Source organism: Crocuta crocuta, unplaced genomic scaffold (genome assembly GCF_008692635.1).
Source record: "Crocuta crocuta isolate KB4526 unplaced genomic scaffold, BGI_CrCroc_1.0 scaffold4, whole genome shotgun sequence".
Taxonomy (NCBI): Eukaryota; Metazoa; Chordata; class Mammalia; order Carnivora; family Hyaenidae; genus Crocuta; species Crocuta crocuta.
Genome location: NW_027529996.1, coordinates 4,569,873 through 4,583,236, shown reverse-complemented (window position 1 = coordinate 4,583,236; position 13,364 = coordinate 4,569,873). Strand labels below are relative to the sequence as shown.

Below are 13,364 nucleotides of genomic sequence, written 5' to 3'. Positions count from 1 at the left end.
AGGTATGAAAACATTAATTTCAGAGTACATCTCCATCAGAGCTTTTGGATGACCAGGCACATTTTCAATGAGCAGTAATCTTTGGAAAGAAATCTTTTTTTCTGAGTAAGAGATCTCAACAGGGGGCTTAAAATATTCAGTAAAGCATGTTGTACACAGATGTGCTGTCACCCAGGCTTTGTTATTTCATTTATGGAGTATAAACAGAGTAGACTGGGCATAATTCCTAAGGGCCTTAGGATTTTTGGAATGGTAAATTAGCACTGGCTTCAATTTAAAGACACTGGCTGCATCAGCCCCTAATAAAAGAGTCAGTTGATCCTTTGAATCCAGGTACTGACTTCTTTTAACTATAAAGTCCTAGATGGCATCTTCTTACAATATGAGGCTGTTTTGTTTACACTGAAAATCTGTTGTCTAGTCTCTTGAATGCTGACAAAAACTGAGGACTGATGGATGTGGGGGGGATGGGGGGATGGGCATGGAGGAGGGCACTTTGGGGATGAGCACTGAGTGTTACGTGGAAACTAATTTGACAATAAACTATTTGTTAAAAAAAAAAAAATCTGTTGTCTAGTATAACCACATTCATAAATTATTTTAGCTAGATCTTCCGGATAACTTGCTAGAGCTTCCACATCAGCACTTGCTACTTTACCTTGCACCTCTATGTTCTGTAGATGGCTTCTTTCCCTAAACCTCATGAACCAAACTCTGCTTAGCTTCAAATTTTTCGTCTGCAACCTCCTTAACTCCCTCAGCCTTCATAAAATTAAAGAGAGTCAGGGCCTTGTTCTGGACTAGGCTTTGGCTTAAGGGAATGTTGTGGCTGCTCTGATCTGCCAATCCAGGCTACTAAAAGTTTCTCCATATCAGCAATAAGGCTGTTTCATGTTCTTATCATTCATGTGTTCACTGGACTAGCACTTTTAATTTCCTTTAGGAACTTTTCCTTTGGAAAAGTTGGATTTGGTTAGCTGGTGCAAGAAGTCTAGCTTTTGGTGTATCTCAGCTTTCAACATATCTTCCTCACTAAGCTTACTCATTTCTAGCTTTTTTTTTTTAAGTTTATTTATTTATTTGAAGAGAGAGAAAGAGTGCATGCAAATGGGGAAGGGGCAGAGAGAGAGGGAGAGAGAGAATCCCACACTGTTAGCACAGAGCTCAACATAGGCTTCATCTTACAAACTTCAGTAAGATCATGACCTGACCTGAAATAAAAAATCGGACACTTAACCAACTGAGCCACTCAAGTGTCCCCAAACATTTCTAGCTTTTGACTTAATGTGAGAGTCGTGGGACTCTTCCTTTCACTTGAACACTTAGAGCCACTGAGAAGGGTTATTTACTGACCTAATTTCAATAATGTTGTGTCTCAGTTAGAGGCCCCAGGAGAGAGAGATGGTGGAACAGCCAGTTGGTGACAGAGTCAAAACACATATATTTATTGATAAAGTTCACCATCTAATATGGGCATGGTTTGTGGTGTCCCAAAGCCATTACCATAGTAACATCAAAGATCACTGGTCATAAATCACCATAACAAGGACAATGAAAGAGTTTAAAATATTGCAAGAATTACCAAAATATGACACAGAGATGTGAAGTGAGCAAATGATGTTAGAAAAAGGTGCAGATAGATTTGCTCAATGCAACGTTGCCACAAATTTTCAATTTGTATAAAACACAGTATCGGCAAAGTGTAATAAAACTAGGTATACCTATACAAACTTTCATTTATAAGGTAAATAAGGTCTGAGGAGCTAATGCAATATCATAGTAACTACAGATGACAACACTGTATTATGGAACTCAAATTTCCTGAGAGTAGAACTTATATGTCTCTCTCTCTCTCTCTCACATACACACACACCACACACACACACACACACACACACACACACACACACAAGTATGTGAGGTGTTGAATGTGTTAACCAGATGAGGGGAATCCTTTTACTATGCATATTAACTCATCACATTATATACTTTAAATATCTTACAATTTTGTCAATTATACCTAAATAAAGCTGAGGGGAACAAAATAGGAAAAATTAGAAACTATGGAATCCTCTAAATATTAAGAAAGCCCATTTCTCAACTACTTTGCCAAACATAAATTTGCCTTCCAAAAAATTCACCTCTGTAATTTTTTTCCAGTGCAATAACAATCACAATCATATTTACATAAAAATATGTGTCTTTACAAACAGGTTAAAAGAGCAGCCTGCCAGTTGCCACTAAGTAGAGACAAGAAAAAATAACTAATAAGCATTAACTCTTCTACTGAAAGCCATCTGCGTTCCCAGATTTGGTTCTTCAACTTCTGGCCAAAACTGTTAAGAAAAATGCTCCCCTAATGTATATGGTGATACTCCATTAAGAAAAACTGTAGATGCCTAGTCCTTCTTCATCTGAACCAAACCTGAAACTTTAAAGAGAAAGAATATAAATGTTATACCACCTGGAGTATCACTTAAAATTATCTCCTTTTCCTCCTCTTCTTTTTTATAAACACACATAAACCTCGAAACTTCAAAGCCTTTTTGAAAACACATTTACCCTAATTATTTTTAAGACTTAAAGGAATCACTTAAAAAAATCTGATGATGCAGATTATAATTAACATGATCATTAACTTGTTACTTGGTGATTCTTTAATCAGTGGAGAAATATAAAAATAGTTTTAATCTACAATGAGAATTCTCATTTGTATGCAATAAAGAATTCAAGGACTTACCTTAAAAATGGCATTTTTTGCCTTATATGTAGCAAAATAGGGTTGTTCCAAAAGCCACAGTGATGTAAGAATGGCAGCTGTAGAAGTCTTTACACGAATGATGGGACTATACTCACAGGATAACTCAGTGAGACTAGGATCACAGAGCAGTCTTCTATCAGACCACCTTATCATCCATTCCAGCAGCCTTCTTATACTGCTAAATGTGTTATTTAGTGCTAGAGGTAGATCTTCTTGAGGGTTAATATCATTGCATTCAACTGCTTTAAAAATGCATTTTCTAGTTTCGTTGGTCTTGGGAGTCCAAAAAATATGGTTTGATAATCTCTGGACTAAAGTTCTCTCTGAATTGTCATCTTGTATTCTGTAAACTGACTTTTGTTTTAAACCAAACAATCCACTTGCCCCTTCATTTTTATTGACTTCATTCACAGGGTTCTTTAAAAATGGTGTGATTCCTTGATTAACCAGTATTGAAGCTGAGAATGCTTGGTTTTCTGATTTTTCTGACTCATACGACTCAGGAGCAACAACAAAGCAAGAGCCAGCTCTAAACACATTTTGGCTTTTGGTTTTGCTTTGACGTCGTTTTAATGTTGTATGTACATCAAAAAGTAAAGAATTAAGTTCGTATTCTCTAAGATGTCCAGAAAAACTGGTTAGAAATGGAATGCCAGGATCCTTAGATTCAAGTAGGTCTCTTTCAAGAACATAACTCAAGAAGAGATCAAGGAATTTAATATATTCATCATCATCACGTTCAAATTCCCAAACACCAATTACAGGAAGTGCATTCTGTAATAACTTGTCATGATCTTTTCTTTCAAGATTTTCTTTCTGATTACATATCTTCTTTTTTCCATTGGGCTTACCAATCAATTTTAATCCCATGTGATTTGGGGCATTTCTATGGCAAAACACAATTGAAAAGACAAAATTAAAGATTATTTAAACACTAAAACAGATATTAGAACTGACAATGAAAATTCTCTTCACTGACTGAATCACATATATATTTTTTAATGCCTCAATTACCTGTCTTTCAAATGAAGGGGTTAGATTATATGATCCCTAAGTGTTGACTAGAGCTGAAAATTCTTTTAAAAAAAATAACACAATATCAAAAAGGGAAACTTGAGTTAAAAAAGACTGAAATGTGTTCACAGAAATTTCATTTTTAAAAACATTAATGTTTTTCTGGAAAAAAACAAAAAGTTTCTCTAACAGGTGAAAATTTAGGAAACCAAAGTCAACAGAAATCACAAGCCACCAACATGCAACCAATTTGTAGTTTGTTTTTTGCATCTCCCCCTTTCAGCTTCCCCTGTACAAGGTACAACAAGCAGGAATGCCCTCAAGACTCGTTACTACACCAAAGTGGGGCATTTTTTCTTAAACTTTCTACTGCTATTAAACATGCCTGGTGAATAATTTAACTGCCAATCATCATTACTTTTAAATATGTTTCCTTTAACCATGGTCCTTAGGGAGGAACATAGATTCCTAGTTCCCCCAATAAGGGAAAGAAAAGGTTCATGTTAGACATCTGGGCTGATAGGGCCATGTCTCTTCTTAGTAGGAAGGCACAATAAGCAGCCACCACTGTATTCCTGTGCTAACACTGAAATCATCTGGTGAAACAAGCACACCATTTATAATACTATGAGGTATGGTGTAAGTAGATGTTTAGGTTTGAAGTGGATAAAGTTATTTCATTTAAACAAGATTATGGTTGATTAGTCTTTCAGTCATGAGAAGGATAAACTGCATTGCAGATAATGGAATTATAGAGAAAAAAAAATCTAACTAGAGTAATAGAGGTTTAAAAAGTAAGAATTTCTCAATAATTTACAGACAAGTTTCAAAGATGAATGTGCAATTTCCTTCCCTGGAAACCCTTAAAAATAATATAGCTAATCCAATAATCTTAAACTATTTAAATCTACAGATTACTAAAAACACTAAAAGCCTCCCAGTGAACTCTACAATTTCAACTACTTACCTGATTTTATACTATCAGATAGCAAAATTATTTCATATCTCGATATTATTTTAAATAAATTTTCAAATGTATAGTTTCATTTTAGACTCCTAATATTCTTGTGAGTAAGGGAGGGTAGCAGTTATCATTCATATTGTTAACACTGCAATCAGTGAGGCTGCTGGGACAAGAAATCAGCTCATCTGTTGCATGAACTACTGAATATATTTTTTTCCAAAGGACGTGAATGCTTGTTATTAAGAGATCTCAACTGTACCTTTGAGAGAAATTTATCCTACTTTTTTCTTCAGCTGACAATGCTTCAGAGAAGGTATCTGCTGTATCTGCATCACTGTGGACTAGAGAATTCCCCACTTCTGTTAGTGTGCTCCTGCTCAAACTAGTTCCTAGGGAAAACCTATCAAAACATAGAACCTCAGCTGGTTTTTCTTCTTCAATCGGTTCCCAGATATTCATCTCAAAAGAACCTATGTTTCTTTGCACACGTTTTAGGGCTTTCACTCTCACTTTATGAATAGAATGCATAATAACAGACATCATTTCCTCAGTTTGGGGACCTATAAAGGAAAAAACAAAAGGCCTTATTACAGCACATTAAAATGTTTCAACTCAAGACACAAAGGGACCAGGGGCACCTGGGTGGCTCAGTTAAGTGTCCGACTCTTAGTTTTGGCTCAGGTCATGATCTCACAGTTTATGAGTTCGAGCTCTGCATCCAGCTCTGTGCTGATGGTGTGGAGACTGCTTGAGATTCTCTCTCCCTCTCTCTCTGCCCCTCTGCTCATTCTCTCTGTCTCTCAATCTCAAAATAAATTAAGAAACATAAAAAAATTAAAAAAGAAGGGGACCCAATTCCAGTCCCTCCTGGGAACATGGAATCCAACTGATGACTAAGACTTATTTCCACATTCNTGGAAACTAATTTGACAATAAACTATTTGTAAAAAATAAAATAAAATTTTTTAAAAAATTAAAAACAAAAAATTACCATGATAGAAATAAAAAAAATTTAAAAAAAAGAATCACTACTATTTTTCCATTCCCAAGAGTAGTGAATAAGAGAGCATGAGTGTAATTTTAGTCAAAGAAACAAGGACACTTTTTTCACTTCAAATAGTGGAAAACAACAGGAAGGGAAGTTTTTCAAGACTGCCTACAGAAAAAAGTTTAACATTATTATACATAAAGAGAACATTTTAGAGAATGTTAGAAAAAAGTCTTGAGAAAAATATAAATCACAAATATATAACGCAATAATGTATGATCACAGGACATAACTAGACTTAAATACTAGATTTATAAGAAAAGTAATTTGAATTCTTTAAAAATTTCCATATTATAAATGTAATTAATGCCACTAAATTTACACTTAATATATTAAACTTTATATTATGTATGTTTTAACCACAATAAGAAAATTTTTCCACAAGGTCATGTTAAAAGTATAGGATAAAATTAGAAGAATACTAGTTTTCAACAAAGTATCTGCCTTATGCAAAGCACTATATGCTTATTTTATATATTTTACCTTATTTAATCCTCTTTTAATACACATTCATAACATAGGTAATAATACACCCATTTTACATATAAAGAAATGGGGATCAGAGAGACTGAGCAACTTGCCTATGGTCACCCAGTTATTAACTGACAGAGCCATGACATGAAGTCAGCTTTGTCTGGTTCCAAAGCAAAACTGGTGCTTCAGTAACGGAGGAGGGCTTCTTTCTGTCTTCATTTACTACCTTCAAGGAAAGGAGAACTGCATAAAAACATAAGCAGTAGAAACTACATGGTTTCCAAAGAATCTTTAGCAATTTATCTATCAGATATCTAAGAAATGACAAATACTACCTTTCACAACACAGTGTCTGAGTCTCTGTTGAAGAGAGTGATATTTTTCTCTTAAAGGAACCCTTATGTCCTCAGGATTGGGAAATGCTTTCACAAAAATTTCTGCTACCTTGAGAAAAATTCAAAAAAGAGTTTCATGAGCAACATCATTTTTAATTAAAATAAAACAAAATCCTTCAATGTCTCTGATTTTCAGATTTAGTTTGATTTTAGTTTGTTTTCACCTACATTCCCATTACCTTTCTGACTGGTGGCAGTTCTCCAATAAGGCTCAAAATTAGATCCTGAATAAGTTCTTCGATATTAGAAAACCGAGAGAAGGGCAGCATTCTGTGTGCCCACTCCACTGCACTGAGTCCATGTTCAACCATACAAGAATCAAACTCCACTTCGACGTCCTAAATGGATATTGAGAAATACATTTCCTTTTCACTTTAGATGGATAAATCAGGATAGGTTCAAAAGAAAGTTTGTCAGAAAACAATAAAACCTTCTATTGAGCAATAATTTCCCAAGTACTGTTTATTCATTTTTCTTATTCTTGTGCAGGTAAATACCTTTTTTCCCTCCACATTTTCTCTTGCTTTCTGATATTGCCTGCAACTATAGGATAACTTATCACGAATATGTAGCATCCAACATAAAGCACAAAGTTCTCTGAAGCAACCTAAACCAGGGATACAAATATGAAAGATTAGATGAGTATGTACATTACTCTTGTAACAATTTCACCTCTGCTAGGTTATTTTTTCCCCAAAATAAATGTCTTTATTTTGTTGATTATAAAATAAACACGTTCATTGCCAACACCTTAAATAAAATTCATGGAAATCCTTTCATAATTTTTACACATACCATTCTAGAATATTTCATACATGTCAGTTGCATGAAAATATTGAGAACAGTTTTAGAGTGAATAACTTACTCTATTTACTAGTAATTTACTTGCTTTAAACTTCATAATATAATGCAGATAATGTCCAAAGCCAATACACATAGCTCTACTTAATACTGTATAGCTAATTTATTTGGAAAATCATTTAAGATAGGCATTTAAGTTTAAAGTATTTTAATACTAGAAACATACTTTCCATTATTAAACAATGTTTTTATTAAAAGCAATACAAGTACACAAAGATATATGTAATTATACTATGCATCCTGTTTTGAAACTAGCTCTTCTTTTCACTTAATGTACCCTGGATGTCTTTCCATGGTGGTTACACACACATATTGCCTGTTCATTGCCAGTATAATATTCCCTTGTATAGCAACTTCACCAAAGCAATTGTAAATTATGTCATTGTCAATATTTAGGCCTAATATCTAAGCAAGCAGTTCATTTTCAACAAACCTATTGCTTTAATGGAAACTTCATCAAGCTTGCTGTCTCCAGTTGCTCCAGGTCGAAAGAATGCAACACCTCCTTTACAATAATTAAGTAATGATGCAGGGAAAGGACTCAATGAAGGAAGGGATCCTTTCATTCGAATCTGAAAGAATGACAGAATATCTTAATTATCAGTCATCTAAATCGTTAAAAAAAATTTTTTTTAATGTTTTATTTATTTCTGAGAGAGAGAGAGAGAGAGAGAGACAGTGTGAGCAGGGGAGGGTCAGAGAGAGAGGGAATCACAGAATCCAAAGAAGGCTCCAGGCTCTGAGCTAGCTGTCAGCACAGAGCCCAACATGGGGCTCAAACCCACGAACCATGAGATCATGACCTGAGCCGAAGTCGGACATTTAACCGGCTGAGCCACCCAGGTGCCCTTCATCTAAATCTATTTTTAAAGAAACTATAAAGCAATAGACAAGACAGGTAACATAAACCATAGAGAATGGAAAACACAGCATGGTTCTTATACTATGTAAGAAAATGTCTCTGAAATGAACTCTCTTTTCAGGAACTTAGCTAATAAATTTAAATGTTTATTATTTAAGAGAGAGGAAAAAAATGTGCACAGGGAGGGACAGAGAGAGAGACAGAGAATCCAAAGCAGCTTCTGTACTGTCAGCACATGGCCTGATGGCAGGATTCAATCTCACAAACCCTGAGATCATGACCTGAGCCAAAATCAAGAGTCAATACTTAACTGACTGAGCCACCCAGGTTCCCTGCTCATGAATTTAATTCAAGAAATTCACTAGGTTAGAACATGAGAGAGAAAAGAAGGTTTTAACCAATCTTTTTTTTGTCACTCAGTTTTGCCTATATAGCATTTCATGCTATTTGTCCTGACTTTCCCCAAAGGCATAATAAAGAAATTTAACCATCTATCTCTCATTCCAAATAAAACTATGTGCTGTACCTAAAAACAAATATGACAAAAGGTGTATCTACCTACATAACTTTTTTTTTTTTGAGAGAGTATGTGAGGGGGGAGAGGGGAGGAGGGAGAGAAAGAGAATCCTTTTTTTAACTTTATTTATTTATTTACATCCAAGTTAGTTAGCACATAGTGCAACAATGATTTCAGAAATAGATTCCTTAATGCCCCTTACCCATTTAGCCCATCCCCCCTCCCATACTCCCTCCAACAACCCTCAGTTTGTTCGCTACCTTTAAGAGTCTCTTATGTTTTGTCCCCCTCTCTTCTTTTATATTATTTTTGCTTCCCTTCCTTATGTTCATCTGTTCTGTGTCTTAAAGTCCTCATATGAGTGAAGTCATATGATATTTGTTTTCCTCTGACTATTTTCCATTAGCATAATACCTCTAGTTCCATCCACATAGTTGCAAATGGTAAGATTTCATTCTTTTTGATTGCCAAGTAATACTCCATTGTATACATATACCACATCTTCTTTATTCATTCATCTGTCAATGGACATATGGGCTCTTTTCATACTTTGGCTATTTCAACAGTGCTGCTATAAACATTGGGGTGCACATGCCCTTTTGAAACAGCACATCCAAAGGAATTTGTCCCTTGGATTAAAAAACCTAGTAGTACAACTCCTGGGCCATAGGGTAGTTCTATTTTTAATCTGAGAAAGAGAATAATTAATCAGGCTCCATGCTCAGCACAGAGCCCAATGTGAAGCTCTATCCTATGACCCTGGGATCATGACCCGAACTAAAATCAAGAATCGAAGTCTCAACCAACTGAGCCACCCAGGCATTCCTACCTACATAACTTTTTCTAAGAAAATGTGAGCCTGATCAAGCCTCTGTAGCTCAATGAGTATAGATTAATCACCAGTTCACAGGAAATAAAAGGAAAGAACAAGTCAAATGACACTAAATGAATAAACGATCAAACAAATGCAGAATACAGTATAGGACAAATGACCAAGTTTCTCTACAAACCAAGAAAAGAAAAAGAAATTAAAGAAACTGCTATAGAACAAAAGGAACAGAATCTAAGGGACATACACCTGAAAATGAAAGGATTAGCAGCAGGCTTGTAATCTATTTTCTCCCTCTTTTATTCATTTCCACAAAGACAGGATCTCGTCAAATCCCCTTGTAAGCATTCTAACGACAGACTTCTTGCCAAACAATGGTATTTACTAGATGTACAGAGCCTAGCTAGGTTGGTTATTAGAAATAAATCTAGAATGCATGGATTTATGGAGTATGGTTCATTGGAAAATGTTACACAAGCTATATAATTAAAGAGATATAAAAAGGACATGTTCAATAATTGATATAGTTCTCTTTTGTGTCATGATGTTAAACAGAAGCCAGGTCATATCCTTCCACAGCAAGAAATATCTTGGGAGCAATGTATGTAAGTCCAGGTTTCACCTGTGTCTTTAGTTATCTATATCCTTGAAATTATTGGTATAAATAATAATATACCAATAAAGATTGGTATAAATTGATCCTGGGTTAAGTCTGTTGATTCTTATGTGTCAGACTTGATAATATAGTCCTTCCTATTATCTCATAATCAAACATGGGTTAACTTCAGTTGGACCTTGATTTCAAAAACCTACGATAAAACAGACATTTTCAAAATTATCAGGGTAATTTTATTTTGGACCAGGTACTGGAATAAAGAATTATTGGGGGTGCCTGCATGGCTCAGTTGGCTGGGCGTCCAACTTCGGCTCAGGTCATGATCTCAGGGTTCGTGGGTTCGAGCCCCGTGTCGGGCTCTGTGCTGACAGCTCAGAGCCTGGAGCCTGTTTCGGATTCTGTGTCTCCCTCTCTCTCTGATCCTTCCCTGCTCACGCTCTATCTCTCCCCGAAATAAATAAAACATTAAAAAAAAAAAAGAATTATTGTTCACTTTGGTATAATGGTATGGTGGTTTTAAAATATGTCTACAAATTTTTAACAATTCATCCCTTCAAAGGTACAGCCTATCTTCCCTCACCTTGAGTGTAGACTCTACTAGACCAACTAGTTTCTTTTTTTTTTGGCTTGTTTTTTTAATTTATTTTTGAGAGAGAGAAGGGGGGGGTGGTCAGAGAGAGAGAGGGAGACACAGAATCTGAAGCAGGCTCCAGGCTCCAAGCTGTCAGCACAGAGCCCAACGTGGGGCTCAAACCCACGAACCACAAGATCATGACCTGAGCCAAAGTCAGACACTTAACTGACTAAGCCACCCAGGCACCCCTGGACCAACTAGTTTCTAATGAACAGAATACAGAAGTGGTTGTATGTGATTTTTGGGATTAAATCATAAAATTGTAGCCTCTACCCTGCTGTCTTTAAGATCACTTGGTCAGGGGGAAGCCTCCGGCCAATAATCAGCACCAATTTCTTAGCCACGTGCACAAGCCTTATAATCAGATGTCTGGCCCTTGTCAAGTGTTCAGATTCTTGCAGCTCCAGGTCACATTTTTATATGCAACTTCATGAGAAACATGATTTTTTGCTTTCATGAATAAAGGCCTTATAATTTTGGTAGCAACAAGTGTTCTGCCATTCCAACCAATTAGAAAACATTAATTTACTAAACTAAATTTATAATTAAATTATATGCCCAATAAAGTCTAAATGAAAAGGTAGAGAATAGAGCAATACAGGATAATACAGAAGTATATATACATATATTGTACATACTTCTATAAGAATGGATCTCCACATCTTTGGCATCTCTCCCAATATCAATAAATACATAGGCTAACAATAAAACTATCAGATAAATTTGAACAAGACTGAATTAGAGGGAATTTACAGGTCACTTCTGTGTATACCTAAGGGGGTGACAACAAGCCTTCAAGACAAGCCACAAGTCAAACAGCACTGGACAGTCAGAGTGGCAATGACTAGACACCCAAAGGCCCTAGTCTGTGGCTTGTTAGTCCTAGAAGAAATGTCTTTAGCTGTGTTGTTAATTTTAAGAGAATCCACACAGTCTTTATGCTAGCTCCACTGATTAAAGATAGATTAAATGAGATAACTGTCAGGATTTAGTACATAAGATCAAACCTCAGTGGAAATCTAATTTACAACTTTACTGTGGAAAACTGTTTACTTAAACAATTTTTAAAATGAAGTTTCCTAGGGGCACTGGGGTGGCTCAGTCGGTTAAGCATCCAACTATGTCTCAGGTCATGATCTCATAGTTTGTGGGTTTGAGCCTCGCATTGGGCTCTGTGCTGACAGCTCAGAGCCTGGGACCTGCTTCTGATTCTGCCTCTCTCTCAAAAATAAATAAAGATTTAAAAAAAATTTTTAACGAAGTTTCCTATAACAAATAAGCAGGCTCAGCAGACTTTGAAACTATTAAAACCAAACTTTCAATAATACAGGAAAACTTTTTGTCATACTTTAAAAACAACTTTGGGATGACCATATACAGAATGGGTACAGTTTCATCTTATATTTTTATGGTAGCTGTATGCAAATTTCACAAACCTTTTTCTCAAAAAAAAGTCTGATTTTCAAAAACAACTTGGTAACTTCTCAAAGTCTCTCGAAAGATTCCTACCAAAAATAGTTGTAAATTCTTGTTTTAAATATAATCAAGGGCCAAATTTAAGATATTTGGGGCTAAAGCTGCTTGATGTAATAACTTAAAAACGAGGGGCGCCTGGATGGCTCAGTTGGTTAAACGTCCAGCTTCGGCTCAGGTCATGATCTCATGATTCGTGAGTTCGAGCCCCGCGTCAGGCTCTATGCTGACAGCCAGCTCCGAGCCTGGAGCCTGTTTCAGATTCTGTGTCTCCCTCTCTCTCTGACCCTCCCCTGCTCACATTGTCTCTCTCTCTCTCTCTCAGAAATAAATTTTTAAAAAATTATAAAAAAATTAAAAAAATATTTGGGGCTAATATTTATTTCCACATTTAACAGAGACAGACAACCGGCCTACAAAGGATGTGCAGCTAGAGAAGGGACACACCAGCAAATGTCCCATCTGACTGCTGATCAGGTAAGAAAGCAATTACGACTCCACTGATGTCAGTGTGTAAGGGGATGACAGCCCCAGAATCACACTCTCAGAAGACAGCAAGGGGAAGACTCCAACTGGTGGAGACTACTGAAAGGAAACACATAGCCAAGAACCAACGCTAACTTCCCAGGGTTTTACCCCACATTAGCCCCCATAGAACACAGTAGGTAATATCTCAGAGTGAAGTAGGGGAAAACCCTGAACTGAGTTTACATCTTCAATGATGGTGGGACAAAGAAAAAAAGTAACCAAAACTACCTGGAATTAACGGACTATATTATACTTTGTATTGCCAGACAGGATGGCAGTTCAGAGTCCTTATCTTTCAGCAGAAAAAAACCTGGTCTGACTAGGTTGCTTATTATAAACAAACTGAAATCTATTGATTTATAGGGTAGGATTTCTCAGGAAAATGTCA

At 36.0% G+C, this 13,364-nt stretch overlaps 1 protein-coding gene across 1 annotated transcript in view; it reads right to left on the bottom strand.

Moving 5' to 3' along the window:
- CPLANE1 (ciliogenesis and planar polarity effector complex subunit 1) overlaps window positions 1-13,364 on the bottom strand; it is a 130,488-nt gene that overhangs the window by 76,175 nt on the left and 40,949 nt on the right. The window contains exons 21-26 of the mRNA XM_077763477.1: window positions 7,951-8,089; window positions 7,154-7,263; window positions 6,836-6,994; window positions 6,597-6,705; window positions 4,999-5,299; window positions 2,741-3,647 (exon numbers count right to left, since the gene is read on the bottom strand). Of these exons, the coding sequence (XP_077619603.1) occupies window positions 2,741-3,647; window positions 4,999-5,299; window positions 6,597-6,705; window positions 6,836-6,994; window positions 7,154-7,263; window positions 7,951-8,089 (1,725 nt within the window). The remainder of the gene's footprint in view (window positions 1-2,740; window positions 3,648-4,998; window positions 5,300-6,596; window positions 6,706-6,835; window positions 6,995-7,153; window positions 7,264-7,950; window positions 8,090-13,364) is intronic.